Raw genomic sequence first — 24,075 nt, 5'->3', positions numbered from 1 at the left:
TCTGGATATACGCAATGAGAAATCATGGCTTGCCCAAATCAAGAAATGATGCAGAAAATGAAGAAAGAAGAAACAAAGGTGGGGAGAAGAGAACACACGAGCCCAAGGCTCAACTCTGATGGCCAAACTATGGTTTCATTTTTGCACCTAAAATGGAGCAGTGACTTGCTGAGAGCAAGGTTGCCATCCATCACACATAGCTCCCATAATGCATCTCTGCCAAACCAATCCGACATGGAAGGAAAAATGCAGGTCATCTGAATCCATCTTAAATATGTATTCTAATTATATCTCCTGTTTACAGATCTAGTAACACCTCAAATAAAAACAAGTACAAAAGTTCAATATTCAGCTATGAGCCACCAACCGAATGCAAGGGTGATGTATTCATTTACATGGCTTTATACATACAGCATGGGACGCAGGTGGCGCCGTGGGTTAAACCACAGAGCCTAGGGCTTGCCGATCAGAAGGTCAATGGTTTGAATCCCTGTGACGGGGTGAGCTCCCATTGCTCGGTCCCTGCTCCTGCCAACCTAGCAGTTCGAAAGCACGTCAAAGTGCAAGTAGATCAATAGGCACAGCTGCAGCGGGAAGGTAAAAGGCGTTTCCGTGCATTGCTCTGGTTCACCAGAAGTGGCTTAGTCATGCTGGCCACATGACCCGGAAGCTGTACGCCGGCTCCCTCAGCCAATTAAGTGAGATGAGAGTCTGGACCTGATGGTCAGGGGTCCCTTTGCATACAGCACACCTTCTCTTATGGGACTCTTATGGGACTCTTATGGGACTATCAGAAGCGATGGTTCTCCAGAAGCTAGTAGACATCATTTCAAGAAAATTCCAGGAATGGAAACAGCTGATAAAAATTGTGACCCAAACAAAGAAACCAACAAGGTTTCCCAACAATGAGTGCTCCCCGAAAGGAATGGTTCCAGAGCAGCCTGTCTAGTCATCACGGCCAAGAATGATGTGACTTGTAGTTCACCAAAACATCTGGAGAGTACCAGGTTGCAGAAGTCTGCTGTAGACTAATTGAATTATGAGAAGATTTGACAACAAAAAGAGTTTGAGAGAAGATATAGTGGGGTAAGCTCAAACTGCACAGCCTTTTCAACGGCTCCGGTACCAGAAATAACAGGAGGAAAAGAAGCTTATGACTGGCTTTTTCCTTAGCTGTAAAAGACAGTTCCAAACCACCCACCCTGTTCCAATAGCTGTGATCCAGCAAACAATGTACAGAGCCAGATTTCACTGTCAGCTATAGAAGGCAAAGAGCTTCAAGCACAAGCCATTCTGCAGCAGGATGTGAGATAGGCCTGGCTGCACTCCCAGTACTCAGTCACATATGGCCAATATCTTAGAAAACAAAGGAAACACGAAGCACCAACTGTGAAGCAACCATCATCCATTATCAGTTTTGCACAAATCCTTCATCAATAAAGATAGCCATCTTCTGCCGCTCTTAGAAGGCTGCAGAAGTTCGATTTTATTTGGAAAACTGCTGCAACATGTGCTATACCTCCTGGCTGAAAAGAGCACGTTTCAAAGTCTTTCCCCTTTAGCCTAAGTGCATGCACACACGCACAAAACATATGTGGTTGATTTCTGAGAAACAGCATTTCCTCCTTTATAGTCAAGCGTTAGCAAAGTCTTTCTTGTCCCAAAAGCTGTCTTGCAAAATAGGTAAGCTTTAGTATATGGGACAGTTCTAGAAGAACAACGAAATAGTATTACAGATAGCTTCCCTTAACATTGCGTTTTAGAAAACAGCTTCAACAAGCTTTTGGTTCACAGCAAACTCAAGAACTTCTGCAATTCACAGCTGGAGAGGAGAATTTAATTGCCATGTGCCATTGCAACCCAACAAAGCCAGCGACTAAAAGCATTAAAGCCTGTATATGAAAGGAAAAGTGATCCATACAAGATTCAAGCATTACGTTCCAATGACAACGTATATTCTACAAGACCAGATTTGAAAGGGGATGGGGATGGGAAAACCTTCTCTTGGTTAAACCTGCTTTGAGTGAGTATCATAGCCATAATACCATACACACATGACCGAGAGGGTAGGAACATCAGTTCATTTAGTGGGAACGGGCCTTCTAGATTAGCATGCAAACCCACTCACCTTGTGGATTGAGCCCTCCTCCCTCTAACTCTATTGCTGAATTGTGCAGATCTTATTCCCTGAATGCTTCTGACATCGTTTACGTCATGTGCTTTTGAACCTTTTGGAGAATGAAGACTTGGTGGGCACATGATTCCTATGCTGTTATGGAACGCACTCACCATCTGTGGGTGGTTTGCCAGGTGGCAAATAATGATTTTTAAGGACAGTTCAACACAGCTATCACTAGCTGGAGAGGCAGCAAAAGCAACATATTTTTGACCAAACATCTGATTAATGATACCCTGAGGGAAACATTTGGGACTTCTTTCCTGTAGAAACATCTGGAGTTGTTTCATTAGTTTCGAATAAAACATTGTTGCTGTGGTGCCAAGTGCTTATTTCTAAAACCTTGCTTTTATTGATGTCTTCTACTGTGATTTGCTGCATTATTATTTTTGTTGTTTTAATGAATCTATTTGCAACTATATGCATATGCATATGCATTTATAAGGAAGAGTGGTATACAAATATTTCAAATAAATGAATAAAAAGGAGAGAAAGATTTTGGGCCACTCAGCACCACTCCATCTTACTGAATATGGCAGAAGCAGTCAAGCTGGAATGGTGTGGCTTGTGAGCCATCTATTCCAATCCCCTTGGACAATGCACAATATCAAGAGCGAGACCATCCCCAGCAGATGGCTGTCCACCAGCCCTGCTTGAAGACCACGAGCGAGGAAGAGAGGGAGCCTACATACACATTAGTGAACACCCGTGACTGTAGTTTAGGACCGATTGGGAAGAGTTTAATGGCGATTCCTGGTTAGTGAATATTTCTGTCGCTGAATGGAATTAAAAACAAATCCAATGTTCTTGTGAATGGGGCAAGGAACTGAATTCATTGACACAAACATGGGTGCCAGTTGACACTTCTTTGAAAACAAACACAGATGAGGAGAGGAGGCTTCTTGAACAGACACTGTGGCATTAAATAAGAAAAGGCATGTTGCTTTCCACACTGATTATTTCAAAAGCTTGGTTTCTTTGAGATCCTCACCTTTGGTTGCGTCCTCAAGAACCAGATTCTCCAGCTGCAGCCATTCTGTGTTGAGACGCTTGACCAGTTTATATGCATTGACTGGGTGGGCAAGATAACCTTCTGGATCCGAAGTTGATTTAACAGTTAGCGATTCCATCTTCTCAGCCCAACTGGAAAACACGAGTATATGCCTCAAGTTCAGTTTTGATTATATTTTTAGCCCAGGCATATGATATACTCTGGGAGGGTTGTGATAGAGCTACAAAAGCCCCAATTGCCTTCCTCTGTCCCTGTATCCTTTTTCTTTCTTGAGCTGTGTGAATTGCTTAGCTATCGCCGTGCCTCTTGCACTTTGCTAGTTAAACAATCAAATTGCAAAGTGAATCACCACAGGGAAATTTATTTCAAAACACTTTTGTCATTGCTTTCTTACAGCCTGGTTTTTAAGCCCTTGCACTGATACAGCATCTGATAAGGTAGAGTCCTAGAGCCAGTGTTTCTCAAACCTTGAGCCACTTTCACCTGAGCCTGAGTGCTGCAACCTCCTCTGTGCTTCCTCACTTACCCTTCTCGCTCAGATTCCAAAGACAAACATAGGGGCAACAATCTCCAGTGACAAGGAAGAGCAGGGGTGCTATGTTAAAATAGCAAAGTATCACTTTGTCTAATCTCACTTTACCTCTTGATTTTAGCAAGCTTAGATTCTTCTTCTTGAATATATGCCTTTAACGACTGAACCAGATCTTTTTCTGCATAAATGAGGTCTGTCATCTGGCCTTAAATGAAAAAAAGAAAAGAAAAGTATTATTAGAAACACAAGAAGCCATCTGTATCCAGAAAGATAGGTTGAGAGCAAATAAATACTGCAGATCAAGGAAAAGACACAGGGAGACTATCACAGCAGGCTGGAATTTATAACGTCACTAAAGCATTTGTTCTAGTTCAGAACATGTATTCTGCCAATGTTACTGCAGCTCCATTTCTAACAATCTAAGGGTGGAATTTGACATCACATTCAGGCGATTATTCCGCCAGCACAAATGCTTCTGCTTGCCATAGGAAATGATGCCTCCTTCTCCTCTCCCATGGGCAGTTCTAGGGGTTCTCCTGACCCACCTGAGCAGATCTGTGGAGGGTGAGGAGGGAGGAGAGGGGAGAAGTCCCATTGCAGTGCAACAACTTAGCTGAATCTGGCCTTCAGAATCTAGGGAAGGGAGTTTTTGTTGCATTCCTTATGCCATGGTTATTTTATTTCACAACAGCTTTAAGAGTATATATGTATATATATTTCATAGAGAGGAAAATGAAATTAATTCATGCATGAGGAATGGGAAACAGAAAACTATTTGGCCAAGGCATAGAACATCCACTGTAATCATTCACAGAACCATGCATATTAGCTTTCTCGATAGTCGAGGGTATGCTGTTTTATCAGCAGCACTTATCCATTCTACCTCTGTCTGCTCAAACACTGAGCTACTGTTTGTTCGGTTTAGGCCACTGTATCCTAAAGAAAAGGAACATGCAAGAGTAAGTTGGCCTTTTAAACTTGATATGGTGACACAGAGTCACAGAGCTTCAGGCTAACTGTATTGAGTTACAAGCTTAATACTAGCTCAAGAGCAAGACATGCCAATTAATCTAGCAATCAATCCTCAGCATGGCCTATTACGTTTAATGTGATGTTTTTGTTTACAACAGCAATTTGATCCTTCATAGCCTTCATAAAGCTGCCACAGTTCATGCAAAATTTGCAAAATTATCTTTTAATCTGAAGTCACGCTGTATTTTATTTTATTGAAAAATGCAGTAATAAAATCTGAAAATGCCAAAGGCATAACAGGTGCAAAGCTCCAGAAAGGTTTTAAGCAGTGGTTGTCTCCCTCCCTCCTCCTGTCAAAGGTGAGTTTCTAGAATTATTATACTTACAACAGCTAATTAGCTCACGAAAAGGAACTGATGCACACACCTCACATCAGTTATTTGGAATGGCATAACATCATCAACATATTTCCACAGATATTCTTCTAATGCAATTAGAGCCCAACTCTCTTGGGACATTGTAAAAAATAATAATGGAGCAATTAAAAACAGAAATTCTGGGACATTCTCAAAATTGCCAGGGGGAGCATTCATAAGCACCCTCCACAACTGCAGCAATTTGTTCAGAGTGGGACAAATGAGGTGATTTTACAAGGAGGAAAGTATAGCGGCAATTCTAATCCGCAGTGGTGATTTACAATAATGCGATGTGTTTTTAAAGACAATGTCACATGTTTTTTCAAGTTAGCCCATAGCAGAACACTACTAATACCTAGAAATAGCCAGAATACATATAAGCCCCATGCACCCACATGCAGCTCCATTGTGTAAGCGGTGAAACAAACCAGAAGCCACATAGAGTTTCCTGTTGTGCACCAACTGCAAAAGATGGTTAATGGGTTGCAAAGAATCCAGGATTAGAAAACCACCTTTAAACCATTCTAAAGAGAGGAGTGGAAATTCTCATGTTGGAAATGGAAAGAATAAAACACAACCAAAGAGTGGAGTCTATTCCAGATGATTGCATTAATAATATTGATTATGATCACACACTGATTGATATAAACTATGCTTCACAATTTTCCTATTTTGCCTGAGCTTTTTCATACCTATAGAAGTGAAAAATTCAGCTCTTGTCAGGCTGGTGCAAATAATGCAGGTTAGCAGTAATGGTATCATCCACGGCGTCATTCTGAATCAATGAAATGTCTGCAAGATATTTAAAAATAAATAAATTCATGACAACTGAAGAAAAAAGGAAAATACAAGCCCCAAATTCCACAATCTGTAGTAAAAAATCAGCCACGTTTTTCGACTTTATTGAATTCAAATGTTCAGCCATACCAAAAGAAACCTACACTGCAATTCAGGCGCATTTGTCCAATTCGGCTTAAAATGGGGAGGCTGCCATTCACAGCAAATCTCATTCAAACTGAATGCCCCTATTTAGTGTGCAGAAATCTGACACAATGAAAACATTGTGCCAAAAGAAGTTAACCGTTTCCAAAGATGAATCAGTAGAAAGTGATGAGCGGAATTCAACATCATGCTGTCACGATCGTTCAATCCGTGCAAATATTTTTTGCTTTCTAGATAGAATGATTCCCCCTTCTTCCATCCCTGTGTTCTAGGAAATCTCCCAACCCTCCAGAGCAGATTTGGAGTCAGGAGACAGAGGAAAGCCCTGTTGAACTAACAAGAGTCTTTACACTGGCATCCACCATCACACCAGGTTAGTTGAATCCAGCCCTTTGGGTTGTAGTCGACTAACTTTTGCTTGGGGCAGATCCCATGAACCACTTATTTCCCCTACCAAAGGAAACTTACTCAGATGTACCTAGCTTGGGAGTGGGATGGCAATGGTCCTGTGAAATGCAAAGGAATACATACTCCCCCCCCCCATCACCACCAGGATTCCAGCAGCTGTGGGGCAAGCAAAGAGTGCTGTCAGTCCCAGTTCTTGAACCAAGACAAATATCCCCAGCTGCGCTCTGTCTCTTAAGCTATGCTGGCACTTGTTTGCTGATCCACAGGCCTTTCCCTACAGCCTCCTCCTGCCCATTATAATCATGGACTCTTTGCTAGTCCATAAAATGCTAAATGATGTCACACTGAAATATCTGCCCAGTGCCACTTAACAAGAGCTCCCTTAGGAGAGAGAGAAAAGAAAGAAGTTTCAGCTCCTAAACCAATTCACAGGTAATCTGAGACTTTTGTAAAGCTGAGTGACAAGTACCATGAAGGGGTCTGCCAAGAGCAATAACACAATAAGCGATATAACAGAACAGGGGAGTCAGCCAAAAGAATTCCGGAGGCACATATATTTGGATATATTATGCCATGGCAGCCCATCTGAAGTGCTTGTTCTTGTTTCCTGGAGACATTACACACATCTTGGCTAAGCGACACTGAAGGAATTTTCCAGCTAAAACGAGCAAACACCGCTCTCATTCCCCTCCCCACCTCCTGCCTCACATGCTTCGGAGTTCAGGGTACCTGCCAAGTCCAAGAACATTATTTACTTCATCCAGTGGTCTGAATCTTTTGCAGCTTTGCCATGGTACACAAGAGTTATGAGCGTCAATAAGCGGAAAGTAAACACAAAAGATAGATTTCGCTGGGAAGAAGGAAGACACCTGGCAATGGAATTTTATATTCTTTCCATATTGTGCAGCTGTTTAACTTCAAACAAAAGCAAACAATACTTTATCATCCCAGCATGGCTATAGCTTGGTGAAGAAGAGCAAAAGCATACATGTGCAGAGAGCCTGTTCAACTCCTGCTTATGTGTCCCCACATCTTCCTAGAGTCTAAAGTGGAAGGGAAGCTTATGAAGGATTTTATAAGTATGTGAATGACAAAAACACACACATAACTTGTTCAGTCAAGCAGAGAAATAAATATTTTGGATTAGCAGGTGGAGGTGTGGGGGAGGAGAAAATTAAAAGTCACTATTTTGCCTTTGTGTGATACATTTCGCTTGTGTTGGCCAGAAGACAGAAAGGAAAATGCCATGTTCTGACAGGTTGATTTAGAAATCATTTTACATGCTGAAAAATTCCAAGTGCTTCATTATAATTTGAAAGCACGGGGACCCCTGGCTGGCTGAGACAGCAAAAAGAATTTGCTTCCCCAAACATGCAAGGGAGTCTTACTTCAGGAGGAATGTATGGGCGTTCTTCAGGGCTCCTGGCAGCACGAAAGAAAAGGTATGCAGCTTAATACCGGAGAAACAGTCCAAGATATCAAAAGAGGATAGGTATTCTCTCCAGCCCACCTGCAGTAACATTATTTTTCCAGCTGCTAAAATGCCTGTCTGCTGCATTAGTGACTCACTTGGGTGTCTAAGCATGTTATGGTTTTGCAAACCTCTATATTCTTATTCACAAAATGTATCATCACCCTGCTCATTCAGACTGTGCTTTGTTAAGAAATTAGCCTTTCACAAAGCATTGCACACAAACCTAACAAAAAGTCTGGCCTTTTTTTATTTCTTCACATTCCAGAAAGCACTGATGATCTGGCACAGGAACACCAAGACACACACAACGACTTGACTTTGAGATACATGTGTCCCAAAATGGCAAATGCCTTAAATTACAATGGATTTAGGGTTGCCTTGTATTTTTATATTTTTCCAAGCCAGAAATTAACCACTGTGCAAGTAAAAAAATTCTCTTAATAATATTTGAAGAGTGGTAGAAAATCAGCCCATATTCCCATCAAATGATCTGAAATCCACTTGGACTAAAGGTAAAAGGTAAGGGACCCCTGGAAGGTTAAGTCCAGTCAAAGGCGACTATGAGGTTGTGGCGCTCATGTCACTTCAGGTTGAGGGAGCTGGTGTTTGTCCACAGACAGCTTTCTGGGTCATGTGGCCAGCATGACTAAACTGCTTCTGGGGCAACGGAACACTGTGATGGAAACCAGAGTGCATGGAAATGCCGTTTACCTTCCCACCACAGCAGTACCTATTTATCTACTTTCACTGGCGTGCTTTTGAACTGTTTTGGGACAGAACGGGAGCTCACTCCGTCGCGGTGAGGGACGTAGGTGGCGCTGTGGTCTAAACCACTGGGCCTCTTGGGCTTGCCACTCGCACTACCCACCATGTAGCCATGATTCTTACTCAGAGTGCCAACATTTCTTCCTTCACAGAGTCAAATCTCTGCACAGGGATAAGCTAATCTTTGTTGCCTATACTCTGGTAACCTTTAGGTTAGATTACTGCAATGCATTATATGTGGGGCTGCCTTTGAAGATGGTTCAGAAAATGCAGCTGGTGCAGAATTCAGTAGCCAAGTTGTTCACTGGGGCAAGACAGTCTGAGCACATAACACAAATCCTGACCCAATTACATTGGCTACCCATCAGTTTCTGGGCTCAATTCAAAGCACTGGTTTTTGACCTGTAAAACCTTATACTCCAATACCACACGGACTTACCTGGATCCTGCAATTGAGCCCTTCTTCATTGTGCCCTCTCCACAAGAGGTCTGAAGGTTTGAAACACGAGAACAGGCCTTTTTCAGTGGAGCCTCTCTGATTGTGAAACACTCTCCTCAGGGAGGCTCCCCTGGTGCCATCATTACGTATGTTTAGGCACCCAGGATAAAGTGTTTATTTTTCATCAGGCTTTCCGCCTTTACTCATCTGTGGCCTCCTTGAGTGGGTGAGCTGGTTTAAATCCTGCCTTTTAAAAACAGGTTTGTATTTTAGTTTTTTCCTGTTTGTTTTATGATTGTTTTAATGTATGTATGTATTATGTTTGTTTACAGTAAGCTGCTTTGAGTTACTTTTGTAAAAAGTGACTAACAATTTTAATAAATAATAATAATAATAATGAAGGTAAAGAGAAATTAAGGGCTGTGGAAAAGGGACCAGCTGATGTGGTTTACTAATCCACCAGCAGAATAAATACTGCTACATTGCATCTGCTGCTCCAGGTGTCTAGTTTGTAACCACTTAATGGGATTACTCCCAGACTGGGGAAATCTGGGCAAAAACTTTCATGGATCAGAGTCCACATTGTTATATGAACGAAATGTAAACAGGAAGGTTAGAGGCAAATGAAATGCAGAATGTATAGACAGGGACAATGACATTCTATTTAAAATATGTTTAGTCTTGTTATGTTAACAGCAGCATTTAATTTAGTTGTTACATTCAATTATTCCTAATATTCCACATGTGCTCCCTGTGGCCACAATTCTAATGCATACAAAAGTGGATAATAATCATAACATTTTCCAGTTAATCTTGTGGGTTAATCCATCAAGTCCCTTTGTGTCATCTTGCTCTTTACAGCAGCACATACAGTATTAGTTTAAGCCAGCATTTCTCAAACTGTGTTCCATAAAGCCGTCTAAGGGGTTCCGTGATTTCCACTGAGCTACAGCTATCAGGAATAAATGCACTGCTCAAGCAATTTCCCTGGAAACCCCTTCCCCTCCTTTTCTTCTCCCACTGTTAATTCAGGTGAGCAACACTGCCCTGCTATACTTGGGTGAAAAGTGCTGTTCAAGCTCTTGTCATGTGACTCCCTCATTCCCCCTCTTAGCCTCTTCTATTGAGCTGCAGCTTAGAGGCAAGGGTAACGCTGCAGTGAGATTAGCAGGCTTCCTCAAACTTGGCCTACAACTCCCATGATCTCTAGCTAGCAGGACCAGTGGTCAGGGATGATGGGAATTGTAGTCTCAAAAACATTTGGAGGGCTGAGTTTGAGGGAGCCTGGATTAGAGCCACAGCCTAACCAGTCAGTGCATCTGGCTGTAAACCAGAAGGTTGGTGGTTTGAGCCCACCCAGGTAAAGCTTGGGCCAGGATTCCTGCATTGCAGGGGGTTGTACAAGATGACCCTTAGAATCCCTTCCAACTCTACAATTCTATGATTCTATGAATGTATGAAAAGCTTCTCCCATCAGAGGAGATCGGGAGGTCCACAGCAACCTTTTTTGAGGACTCAGTTGTTGTTTTTAAAAGCTCGAGCTGTTTGGTGTTGTCTTGCTTCCTGTCCAAATAACCAACCCCTCTCTCCGCCCCCTTTAAAAAATCATTTGAAAATATTTTACTGCAAGGGTTCCGCAAACATTTGAGAACCATAAAAGTCAACAAGTCCAAACTGTTGCAAATATATTTCCTCTTTCTCAAGCTAGTTGTATTACTTTGCTTAGCTTAAAAAAACAAAGAGGCTGATAAATTACATTTCTAAATAAAACTCAAGCTGGCCTAAAGCAACAGTCAAAATCACAACCGTCTTTCTTCCTGCCGCAGGAAAAGAAGTGGTCTCTTACATTTTTGCACTCTCTCTCTAAGTATATATTGCCCAGAACCTACGTGTCACACATGATTACCAGTACAGATGACACGTTTCAGAAATGCAGGATTTTAAGGAAGCTGAACAGTTCCGCATATCACAGCTGTGGAAACAGATGAACACCATGAAGAGTCTTATGTATTCCATATGGCTGTTCTGAATTTATTTCTTCAATGTCACCTGTTGCTCTAGAGCTCTTAGTATCTCCAAAACTCATTAGTGGATTAGCAGTGCAATCTTATGCATTTATACACTGAAGTTAAGTCCCACTGAGTTAAGAGTTTATTCCCAAGTAAGTGTGCAAAAGACTACAGCCTACAAGCATGATCTAGTCTATGGTAAAAGGTAAAGGGACCCCTGATCATTAGGTCCAGTCGTGACTGACTCTGGGGTTGCGGCGCTCATCTCGCTTTACTGGCCGAGGGAGCCGGCGTACAGCTTCCGGGTCATGTGGCCAGCATGACTAAGCCGCTTCTTGCGAACCAGAGCAGCACACGGAAACACCGTTTACCTTCCCGCCGGAGTGGTACCTATTTATCTACTTGCACTTTGAGGTGCTTTTGAACTGCTAGGTTGGCAGGAGCTGGGACCAAGAAACACCTTATTAAACAAGAGGAGTCAAGCCAAATCTGAAGAAACAACTGGACCTAACTTTGTATTTTCTCCCCAAACCAGAACTAAACACCCCCTGCTGACTTAAGCAAAATTCAGTATATCGATATCCAGCTCAGAATAAAAGTTTGACTTTTTAAAAAAAAAGTCTATAAATTGTTCTGGACATAAAACATTGGCTGTGTTTGCATGCCACAGTGGGCCATTAACTATGACTTGCTGTGAACCAGCAGTGTACTAAGCAATGCTGCCCAATCACTCCTGCTTTGCTCCTTCCGTAAGCAGAACAATGCACAAACCATGGTTTATTGTGTCATCAAACTGTGGTTATCCTTAAACAAACCACATCAGCAAGCCAAGAACAGACTTGCTCATTCACGAGAAGCCTACCATGGCTTATGGCTCACTGTGACATATAAACATGGCCACTCTCTGGGAGGTTTTTTATACATTTTACATTTACAGTAATCCAATTTGTACTTTGTCTGCTTCAAGAGAGGCTACAGGTGGCAGAGAAGGCTGGGACCTTAATACAATCCACTGCAGACTGTGAAGATCAACAGGTTTTGGGTGAGGAAAGGACATAATAAAGAACCATGTTTGGGGCTTGTGTTTCAAGGAGATGGGAGAAGACATCACTTGGTGTATGAAATGCTGGGGGTGTGAAATAGGAAGGGTTTTTGACAGCAGCATGGAATGGCAGTTGAGGGAGGATGGGAATTCTGTCAGTTGAGGGAGGGCTTACCACAAATCTGTTTTTCCAATGTTCCTCAAATAAACACTCTATTTTTAACTTGGACTGTGAAACCCATGTCCAAAAGGTTTGAACATCTACCCTAATATCTGCATAGTGCTGTTAGTGACTGTGACAACATCGTTTCTTTGGCTATTGTAGTTGTTGCTGAAATGCACCTGTAGCTGCAAAACCAAGACGCCTTCATCTACCCCAGCTGCATGTCTCTCCCGCATCAGTCTGTATGACCACAGCAAGCGCTGCAACCTTCCAAAAGCTTGAGCTCACCCCCAAAGGCACACCTCTCCATTGTCTCCCAAGACAGACAGATGCCAACATAAGCCTGCAAAATCTGACCCTTAGTTATCTGAAAGTAATCGTTCATTTTCACCTTCTGTCCCATGTCTACATGAACAACTTTGTGGTTAGGAATCCCTACATATCTGAGCTTGTTTGGAGGTTCTAGCAGGGAGGACAGCTATCGTATACCCTTAACCGAAGAACGGTACACTCCTTCTATCTGGGACGGTCGTCCTCTTCCACTGAGCGCGCAGCTTCGGGAGGGGTGAGCAAGGAGGGAACACCCGCCCAGCCAGCCAGATCAACCAAATCAACCCTGGTGATCAATGGGGTGACAGATGTCGCAGCCAAATCGCCCTCACATCCAAGGGAATCTGCCCCCTTAGCTACTTCATTTCAGAAATCTAGAGAGGGACATAAATGGGTAAAAATTTGGGGGAGGGACAAAGTGGATTTTTTTTAACAGCGTCACATCTTTCCCTCCATAATTTGAGCCCTTTAGGTTCACTTTCTTCTGTTTTAGAGAACCAAGCACTCGCAGGTGAGAATGATCCTCTGCTTTAATAAAGCTGATACTAATACTGGGAAGCAGGAGATCTATATACAGCATTGCTTCTCAGTGTATCTAAATTTGAGCTGTATGACACAGTTTAACCAATCTTAATTTAGATAAGTGCTTGCCCTATATGACACTTAGTATTTGCTTCAGGGGTGTGACCCTGTGCTGAATCCATGAAGACATGTCTCTTACATAAACAACAATTTGAGGTTAGATTCAGGACAGGCCTTCCTCTGGGCCTGTTTGATTTCACGTATGGAAGCAGTGAGGAGAAAACCACAGCACTCTTCATTAAATTGTTGGTGGGGGGAGGGATAAACCAAGGGGTTTTGCTTTTTTAACAAGCCAAAGCCAATTAAATGCCAAACATGTGCCTCCTTTCTGTTAAGACAGCGTGGCTACAGTTCAGTGTCTTGGCGCCTGAGCCTATGTATGTTTACACAGAAGTAAGTCCCACTGTGTTCAATCAGACTTACTCTCATTTAAGTGTGCACAGGACTGAAAACAAAAAATATCGAAGCAAGGAGGCCAAGGTAACAACATTTAAATGCCAAACACATTGCAAATTGTGAGGATGTGACATTGACAAAATGATCATTGCGTGAGAATATTATATTCTGTAAGCTGAAGGGGAAAAACCAGCTAAATAAAAACAACAACTCTTGTCTATATCAGCCAGGATCTAAAGAACTGTGAAATTAGTTCCATGAGCCTGAATAACTTGCTGCTTTTTTGGTTTAAATCACAGGCCCTTTCTTACTGGTGTAATATACAGCAGGCAGCAGCATGTCTCCTGCTCAGAGAAGAGTTAACTTTGCCCATTAATACTAAGGCTCAACATCTCTAATTGTGATGCAGTTCCAAGGCACTTTCAGAGGAAAGAGTCAGCATTACACAAGGAGAAACTGTTTTGTTATTCCTTTTACATTGTGGTATCTGCCCTGGAAAGTATCCATCAGTTCTTCACCCTGTAATTACTGCCTCCAGAATGTACTTCTAAATGTTTAAAATCGTATTTCTCATTTGCAGCCTTCCAATCGCACAGAAATCACAAGACAGAGCTTTCAGAATCTGGAGTCGTTCCCATTCTGCTCCGTGTCTTCAGAACAATCTAGATTTGTCTGAGTGTCCAGCAATATGAAACCCAGGGGTCAGTACTGTATTACTCTTAGCCTGGTCCAACATAGTGCTTTGATTTAAAGCCCTTAAGGAGTGCACTAGCATTTCCAGAGGACTGCACTCACCCATCAAATACAAGGGCCCTCATTCTAAGCCCCCCCCCCCCAGTTTTCCTGAAAGATATCTGCCTTCCAGCTGGCTCCTTGCTTTGGAGTTCAGCATTATTACACCCCTCAAAGCTTTGCATGCATCCACTCCACATGCCTGCATCACCACCTCCCTTGCCAAGTGCTTAATGTGCATCTGCAAATTATTAAAGCATCTAAATGCTAAACAATAATCAAATCCTTGGGGTGTGGCTTTCTGCCTTCTCCCTAACAGCATATGAAGACGTGGTGTTTCAAATGCTGTTTCTTAGTACAGAAATCAGTAGGGTCCTTATTCCAATAACAGTAACCTTGTGATTTGTGTTATGTAAGCTTAAGAAATACCCAGAATTTGGATTAGCTCCTAAAGTCTCCTTCATGCTTCACTGCATTTCCTTAACAGCTAAAGCAATTTTTATTATTATTATTTTTTGCCAAAGCCCACAGTACTCTGGCACTTTTAAATTCCACTGTTTGAACCTTCTCTTACCCTGTATATAGATGTAAATGATCACTTAAATCCAGTGCAAAGTACAGGGATGGATCTACGCTTTCTGAATTGTCTGCTTTATCTTCCCGGTCTGGCGCTAGCCAAGACTTATAGAGTAACAGACATAAAACTGTCTTTTGCTGTTCAAAGCCCAGAATGTTAATAAGTAACATCCCGACAGATGAATCTAAAAACAGTCTTGGAATATATATATATCATGAAGACCAAATTGAAAATCATTCCAAAATCCCAGTTCCAAAATGCTTGGAAGCAAATCCCAATGGAATTAGGTGTGTTGTAGACCATAGCTCAAGTAATCAGAAACATTTAACTTAATGACTATATTTAATTATGAAATGTTTCCTCTCCCCTACGGTCAAGGTGGGGAGCTCTTTTCAGTCCATGGGCAACATTCCTTTGTATATATCCTTCCATATATATCATTCCTTTTCAGTATGAGTAAACATTACAAGCATTATCCATAGACCTAGTTTTTATAAACATCAAATGAGGAGATTTAATCTGTTTCTTGATTGTACAACTTCAAGATGAACATGGAGATTAAAAAAAAAGAACTTTCCTGCACACAGAAAACTAAATGAGGGACAGCTTTGTAGCGGTGCTTCTCTGTGGAAAGCTACTTTCTCTACGTAGGGAGAAGAATCCAGTAACAGGACCCTGACTTGTAGCCTGACATGGTACAATCTAGAAGCAAGCTTATTTCCTCGTTTGATGCTTGTGAGAACTAGGCCTTCATAATCACATTTGGCAAAGTAGAAGCAAGCAGCAGTCTGTAATAAGCACATGCCACATTAAAGAGTGCTACACCAATGTCTTAAACCAAGGTCTCTGGCAGCAAGAGGTTCAGACATCTTACTCACTACAGTACCGCAGCATCTTGCTAAGGTAGGAATTGCTATGCTAGTCTGTTATCTGCTGCGCTGCAGTACCTGCACCGCTGCAGATGGCAAGAATATTCTCTGCAACTGCCAATTAGGACAGAAAAGGGACTAATGAGATTCTTTTTAGTCCTATAAAGTTACTGTCTGTTGGTTGGCTCCTACGTACGTCTTACATTGTTCTCTTGCTTGATTCCCTGCCAGTCCTGAGTGAGACAGCATTGTTTGAATATTGTAGTTCTGTGCTTTTTGGTTATACATGCTCAAGTTAGACTAGATTCCTAGACATATGTGGCTCTGTGCCACTGCAAAGGGACAATTGCATCAAACCTAAAATGAGTCCGTGGTCCAATTACTAGAACTTAAGGTGATGGGAACACAAAACCAAGGTTTAAGGTCCACAAAACCAAGCAGCTTTCAGTGGTCAGAAAGCAAGTCTGCTTCCACAGAAACAACTGCTCTATCCCGGCCCTATAACAGCCCATATATTTATGTGTAAGTGCCTCTATATAGGGACCGATAGGTAGGAGGAGTGCCAGCGAGAGTGTCAGGCTCCAGGACCTGGGATTGCTGGGTTCAAATCCCTACTCTGCCACTAAGATCACTGGGTGACCTTGGCCCTATCACTGTTTCTCAGCCTAACCTATCTCACAGGGTTGTTGTGAGGATAACATGGAGATGAAGAGAACCCTGGATGACACCTTGAGCTCCTTGGAGGAAATGTGGGATATAAAAATAATAAATTAGATGTTAACACATATATAAAATTATATCCCTCACATTATCACTCTAGTCCTTGCTAGAGAATGTAAACTCTGCCAATGCCCAGATTTTTGTTAAAGTCTCAACCTATTGACACTGGCAAGAGTTTACATTTTCTAGCAGGGACAAGAGTGATCAGATTTTCTTCATATTCTTTTTAAATATTATAAAACCTGCAGGGGTTAGTCATTAATCCTTGGTGATGATTTCTAGCTATGGCTCTGAAATGCATAACTCTACATTCTGTGGCTACAAATTAATGGTTTTTAAGCATATGGAAAACCTCAAAAGAGTAATATATGAAATGTCCTTTAAGCATGACTCATGTTGATTACGTTCAGTCATTGAACTGGCACTACTTCCAAGCAGCAGGAAAGCAATAGACTCGATTGAATCATTAAGCTTAAATGGATGTATAAAACTGTACCCATTTACGCAAACACTCTTCCCACTCACACAAGCTGCACAAATCAAAGAGGTTGAACAGGTAAATAAACAAAAATCATGCAGCTCCATAAACTGCCCTTAAGCTTTACCCATTACAGAGACAACTAGTACAGTACTGTGTGGTTAGGATTATGTGCTGGCCATTTCTGATTCAGAGCTCTGCTTAGCTATGAACTCAGGGGTGGTCTGAGGCAGGCCACTATCTTGTAACTTCAATTTACCATCTACGTATATTATTGGCTATACTGCAGCAGTACTGGCCTATTTTACAAATGATCGCACATAGGACCAGACTGCAATGTAGCATGTAAAACACCTAAGGGGGAAAACACTACAGGCACACTGCGCATTAGTATCATTTTTGTCAACTTAAGATATGGCTCCCTGCTGGTCAAATAACCGCTGTGGTTACCTATAATTCGTTTAGCAGAATCTGCTTGAAGAATTACCTCCTGAATATTGGCAATTCTTCCACACAACCAACTCGTCTCTTCCTAACGTAGCTGCAAAACAGACGAGAGAGTCCACTGATGTAAGAGACCACTATATGTCAATGACTTGGATGGGATTTCTGTTTTCTTCCAAATCAGTAAAAGGGGGACGGGGGGAAGAGGAGATGGTAGAAGTTCCCACTGCCACCCAAACAGTGAAAAAGTGCTGCTCGTTTTCATTCTGTTAAGCAGAATATATGCCTGTCAGGGAACTGCCATCGGAGCCAGAGCGAGAGGGAGGGCTCCAGAGGGATTCCGGAGAGCATACCGGGAGGGAGAGAAGCAGCCCATCTTCTGGGGAAGGAAATCAGCGTAACACTAGTGGAGAAGGGGGGCAGATGGGGGAATCGGCGAGGTGGCTCCATGACTCCTCGCCAGAGACCAGCGGGGAGAGCACGGGTCCTCCGCTGCCCACACCCTCCCTGCGCAGAAGGCTTCCACGCAGGGAGAGTAGGCGGAGACTAGGCATCAAAGAGCTTCTTTGCTGGAAGAAGTTCAAGAAATGCCCACTGACAGATTCTGCCAGCGATAGAGACAGCCACGGGTGAGTGGCTGTCCGGACAGAAAGGGTTCACCCAGGTAACTCAGCCAAACGTGGTGCTGGTTTACGCACGAGCAACCCCTAGAACCATTACAATGCCCTTTCGCTGTACGTGGAGCTGTTAGAAGATAGGAATGTGGGGGGGGGGTGCATGTTTTCTATCCCAGAAACTCTATACTAAACATGGTGCACTAGGGCACTCGTGCAAATTTAATGCATCTGGCGCAAGCAGCAGCCAGGTCATCTGTACTGTGCCAAGGAAGTTATATGTAATTTTGATGGATGAGGCAACTGCATATAAAGCCAGCTCTGTGCTCTAAGAATTCCACAACATTTCTACATAATTGCAGGCTGACTATTGCAGGGACCCAGGGATCCTCTTTCACGAACTGTCTAATATTAAGCAGCGGTAGGGCACAAAGCAATGCTCTTAGCTAGTCCTGTTCTGTGTCCCTAAAATCGAAAGGAACATGGAAAAATATATGTCTTACACTACCAAATGGAATAAGGAGGTAGGAAAGATATCCACTGGGTTTTTGGGTGCGTGTGCTTTAGATATTAAATGGACAAAGACAAACAGAGGTGATGAGGAATCAGGATTTAAAAGAGGAAGAAATGAAGGGAGAGAGTGGAAAAATAATGAAGAAGAAGTATTCATTAAATCTGAATATTTGTTTACTAGTGGAAAACAAGTTCACTTTCATATTTAGTTAAAGCAGAACTTCAACTTTATAGTTTGAAACTATAAATAACCCAACACCATGAAGTAGTTACATTAGCACAAATGATTTCAGTTTGTACAATGGAACTTCTCTTCTCTCTTCTTTCCATGTCTCCCTGGTGCCCTCCCTGAATCTGCTCCAGGGGATTGGGGGGGGGGCGCCATCCGGAACAGGTCCAGGGGCCATTTGGGTGACTCACAGGGAGCTATGGAGGTGCGATTCCGTTGTGCAGCCGGAAGTCTTTGTGCTAATGGAACTTGTATGAAAGCCAGTGTGGGATAATGAGAAAGACTGTTGGACTAGGACCTGGGAGACCAGGCTTCAAATCCCTATTTGGCCACAAAGCTTACTGGGATGACCTTGAGTCAGGCACTGTCTCTGTCTGGAGTGAAGAATTAACTCTTTATTGTCAGAAGCACACTTACAAGTTAGCTGAAGGCTAACTGAGTCCTACATATTGCAGCTACTCCTAGGTGTACACCCAATGGAGTAGATGCTGTAACAGAGAGAACCCACCTCAGCTAATGTATCTCCCAACAGCAAACAACTTTGTTGGATACCACCAAGTATACAAATATGAACTACCAAAGAAAGAAAAATGACATTATGGTAGGTGCGGTAAAAGAAACCCATTACCTTGAATTTCAGGACATCATCCCACCAGTGGAAGGAGGCTATAAATAACTGGTGACCAATTCTGCTTCCTGAGAAGTTGCTTAACTGTTCACACTGAAATCAGTGGGACTGAAATCAGTGTCCCCAATCTCATTTGGCTTCTTGGGTAACATAAACCACAGCACTCATGAATCATGAATTACAGACTGTGGTTAAATGAGATCATCTAGTGTAGAAAGGCATCCCGCTGGAATCAGAAGCAGCAGCCACCACTTCCTTTGGGAACTACTAGGGCCCATGGTGAATTACTGTTATAATTGTTGCATTTTGTCTCAACTTTGTGTGGACTTTTTCATGCTAGTTTAAGGATGCTCTTAGAAACCATCTGCAAGATTGCATGCACCCTAATCAAAGGAAAGTGGTACTGACATTCAGTATCCTGAAGACACTACCAATAATAATATTTCAGATCCTTGATGGAACTATGATATTTATATTCTTATACATGCTACACACATCCATTCTCTTTATCCCACCATGGTTTTGGTCAAAGAGGCTTGCAGGTTTTGAAGAGACTGCAATGAGCTAGGAAAAGTGAACATCTGTATCACAGTGGATTTGTCACTTTCCAAACCTCCCTGATGCTATTTTCTGTGCATAGCTTTTATTTGCGTAGCCTGGGCACAAAAATACCACAATTGGCCAGTACTATTTCATGTACCCATGTCATCCATGTCATTTAAAGCACAGTTAACCAATGTTTTGTCAGCTGCTGTAGGCCTACAACTCCCATTGTTCCTGCCTATTGGGGTATGATGGGAGCTGAACATCTGGAGAGCTTTGTTGGCTACCCTGGAGGTAAAGTGATGATCCATGAGATGATCCACATTGCTCCATTTCCAGAGACTAGGAAAGTCTTATGTAAACAAGCTTGGTGTGTGAGGGTGGCCTTATGTGACCTTATATGGGAGAAATCCAGAAAATGCCTTTCCTCTACCACCAGAGGACTTGTGTAAAATCCGAATGTAAAAATCCCTTTTCTCCAAAGCTCTTGAGAACTAAGAAGGAAAACAACACAACTTACTGTCACTTTAACAGTGCAAGAAGAAATGGTTGTTGAATCTCTGATAAGCTTTTTAATTTTTTATTTTGTAAAATGTATCAACCACCTAACCAAAAGGTCTCCACACAGCATACATGATTTATCAATAAAAGCAAGTATACATACCTAAATTATTGCTGAAATAAATAAGCTCTTAGCAGGCTGTCTAAATCAATATAGCAGGGAAGTTCCAATGCATAGTTTTAATTTGAACATTGGTTAATATTTTTTTTAAAATAATTGGTTTTTCAAAAAAGTTTTAGTTGTCTTATTTTTATCTGTAAACCGCCTTGAGTCCCTGTCAGGGAAGAAGGTGGGGTATAAATAAATATAACAACAACAACAACAACAACAACAACAAGCGCTGCAACGTTCAAAGGTCCACTCCAAACAGTTATGCAGCAAACTTTATATGCCACTCTTAAAAGTGCAAGTTATACAGATCAAGGTGGGTCAAATCAAAGTCATTGGGAGGGGGAGAGTAATGAGCATCAGGCTATCCAAAGCACTCTATGGAGGTAGAGAAACTGGCAGATGGAAAGGACTATCACCAAGAAGTCACTACCCTCAATTCCTCCTTTTCTGAGCAGCATATGATCAATCTGCCATACTTTTCATATGACCCCTCTCATATTCTCTCCTGTCAAAGAACTGCTTTGCAAGGAAAAGGTGCAAGAGGTTCCTACTCCACATTGCCTCTTGAACTCAGAGATACTTGAGAAGTGGGAGCTCTCCTGCCTCTCCAGGGACTCCCCGGCACCACCAACCCACCCATCCACAAACAAACAGAATGGAGCTTTCCTGCTTCAATCCATCTACCACTGACGCTGTCAGAAGATGGTTTGCATTATTTTTCAGAGCCACTCAATACCCGCTTCCTCCTCTCTGAAAATAAAACACATTTCCTTTCCTTCCAACCCCACTGTTCACAACCCCCCTCCCCAAACCATGCATGTACACTACTCTGGATACATGTGTCAGATGAAGTCTGCTTTTTAAGGTGCCACAAGACTAAGAGGGCTGCCCCTCTCGAAATCCCCACAGGAGACATTCCAGGGTTTTTTTTGTGTTGTAAGAAGTCCACCTTCCCAGCTTATGCACACAACCATTTGCGTATATTGGAAAAAACAGGGAGAGCTTAGTCAGCAGGAGCATGAGACTCTTAATCTCAAGGTTGCGGGTTCCAGCCCCACATCGAGCAAAGAGATTTCTGCATGGCAGAGGGTTGGACTAGATGACCCACGTAGCCCCTTCCAACTCCATAGGTAGTTAGTCTATGCACCAGGTAAGCACCTGAGGGTCGCCCCTATATTTACATTACTCCCTTCCCTTCGGAAATGCAGAGGATGCTGCCAAGAGCTTTTTTCTTGCTGTACGGATTGCAACCCCCATTGCTGCTGCTGCTTACCTGAGCTCAAAGTTTCCCACAGACATTCCTCAGGTAGGAAATCGCCTACGGGGGTTGGGGGGGTGTAAAGTCACACTGCTCCAAATAACTCCCTCCCCGCTAGCGGTACAGACCAGGGAGCGGATTTACCTGCCGCAGCCGCTGTGGAGACAAGTTGGCAGCACCCGCCTTGTCCTTCTTGCCTCGGGAGCCTGAAAACCAAGTTAGGCAGGAGTTTATTACGGCGCGGAAACCTCCCCTCGTCGCTCGTCCCAGAGATGAAGTCACCCCCGGCCGCTTTTCCACCCGCGTCTTGCCTCCTCGGCCGGCGGGGGCCCGCGAGAAGCCATGCTGGGTCAAGCGGGAGCCATGCAGGTGCGCCGTCGCCTCCGGGCTGCAGCAGCGGGCGGGGAGGGAGGGAGGGAGGGAGGCACGGAAGGAGGCGGGGGGCGGGCGAGCCCCCCTGAGCGAAGGCGGAGAGGCGAGGAAGAGCCCAGCGGGAAGCAGAGGTGGGCAAGGGGCAGCGGGAGGGCACAGCGGCCGGAGAACAAGCGCCCCCGGGCGCGGGGAAGGGGTCTCCCGAGGCGCGCGCCAAGCCTGCCCTGCCCGCGGGGCGCACCTTCCGCGCCTCGCCCGGGAACACGCCGCTGCCCGCGCCGCGCTTCTAGAACAGCCTTGGCGTTTCCAGCCGGAGCTGCGCTTCCCCCGCCCCTTTGGCGGAGGCCCTCGGCGTTCTGCGCTCCGATTGAGCGGCTGCCACGTCGGAAGCCCCGCCTTCGCCCGGCACGGAGAGAGCGCTACCGTAATGCTCCCAATAGCCGACGCCTCCCCGGCGATGATGGAGCCTGGACGGTGTTAGAGCTGTGCGCTCGACACCCTCCCCGAAACGCGCGCACCCAAGCAGCACCCAACTTGTCAGTGCGACGTCTCGTTGCCTAGGACGTTTAGAGCACCGACAAGAATTAGACGCTCTTGTTTGATGGGAACGACAGTGAGATTGAACGCATTACTGTATTGGCAAGAAAAGGAAGGCCTTTCAGATCTGGCAAAGAGATAGAAACATTCGCAGGAAAACCCAAATGCTTCTTTACAAAGCTATTGTACTACCAATTTTACTGTATGCTCGTGAAACATGGACCACTTATAAGCATCATCTCCAGCTCCTTTATTCTATCAACGGTGTCTCCGAAAAATTTTACATACCACTTGGGAAGACAGGCAAACTAATGCCAGTGTAGTGGAAGAAGCAAAGATCACCATTGTCAAAGCAATGTTTCTTCAACATCAACTTCGTTGGACTGGTCGTGTTGTGTGGATGCCTGATTATTGTCTTCCAAAGCAACTACAGTGGTGCCTTGGGTTACATACACTTCAGGTTACATACACTTCAGGTTACAAACTCCGCTAACCCAGAAATAGTACCTTGGGTTAAGAACTTTGCTTCAGGATGAGAACAGAATTCGTTCTCTGGTGGCGTGGCGGCAGCAGGAGGCCCCGTTAGCTAAAGTGGTGCTTCAGGTTAAAAACAGTTTCAGGTTAAGAACGGACCTCCGGAATGAATTAAGTACTCTATTCCCAACTTAAGAATGGAAAGCGTAATGCTGGTAGTCAGCAAAAGAGGTTTAAAGACTCTCTCAAGGCGAATCTTTAAAAGTATAGCATAAACATCAACAATTGGGAAACACTGGCCTGCGAGCTCTCCAATTGGAGAAAAGCCTTTACCAAAGGTGTCATGGACTTTGAAGATGCTCAAACTCAGGATGAAAGGGAGAAATGTGCAAAGAGGAATGCATGCCTGACAAACCCTCACCGTGATCAACTCCTGCCCAGAAACCTATGTCCCCACTGTGGAAGGAGGTGTGGATCCAGAATTGGCCTCCACAGTCACTTACAGACTCACTGTTTAGACTGTGTTCATGGAAGACAATTTTACTCGGCTATGAGTGATCGCCAAAGAAAAAAAGATGCTCTTGTGGGGGTGGGGGGCGTTATCGCATTCTAGGAGGCAGAGCTGGCCCACCCATGAGGCAAGGTGAGGCGACTGCCTCAGGCAGCAGGACCCATGGGGGCAGCAGATATTAATCTAGACCTTTGTAGGAGGTCAGGTAGGAGCAAGGGGCAAAGAGACAGGCCTTAAAAAAGCAC

At 43.6% G+C, this 24,075-nt stretch overlaps 1 protein-coding gene across 5 annotated transcripts in view; it reads right to left on the bottom strand.

The window, feature by feature from the left end:
* P4HA2 (prolyl 4-hydroxylase subunit alpha 2) overlaps nucleotides 1-22,650 on the bottom strand; it is a 46,710-nt gene extending 24,060 nt beyond the window's left edge. Inside the window, exons 1-5 of one of the 5 annotated variants that reach the window (XM_079966563.1) lie at nucleotides 22,550-22,650; nucleotides 22,081-22,142; nucleotides 5,801-5,900; nucleotides 3,829-3,925; nucleotides 3,168-3,319 (exon numbers count right to left, since the gene is read on the bottom strand). In XM_079966563.1, the coding sequence (XP_079822689.1) occupies nucleotides 3,168-3,319; nucleotides 3,829-3,925; nucleotides 5,801-5,882 (331 nt within the window). In that variant the 5' untranslated portion in view covers nucleotides 5,883-5,900; nucleotides 22,081-22,142; nucleotides 22,550-22,650. Of the gene's footprint in view, nucleotides 1-3,167; nucleotides 3,320-3,828; nucleotides 3,926-5,800; nucleotides 5,905-11,025; nucleotides 11,046-22,080; nucleotides 22,241-22,549 lie in introns of those variants that run through there. The other 4 variants (XM_079966561.1, XM_079966565.1, XM_079966564.1 and 1 more) reach the window with 4 other exon arrangements.
* Nucleotides 22,651-24,075: the final 1,425 nt, after the last annotated feature.

Source organism: Podarcis cretensis (assembly GCF_951804945.1).
Source record: "Podarcis cretensis genome assembly, chromosome: 2".
Taxonomy (NCBI): domain Eukaryota; kingdom Metazoa; phylum Chordata; class Lepidosauria; order Squamata; family Lacertidae; genus Podarcis; species Podarcis cretensis.
This window is presented reverse-complemented; position numbering and strand designations above follow the sequence as displayed.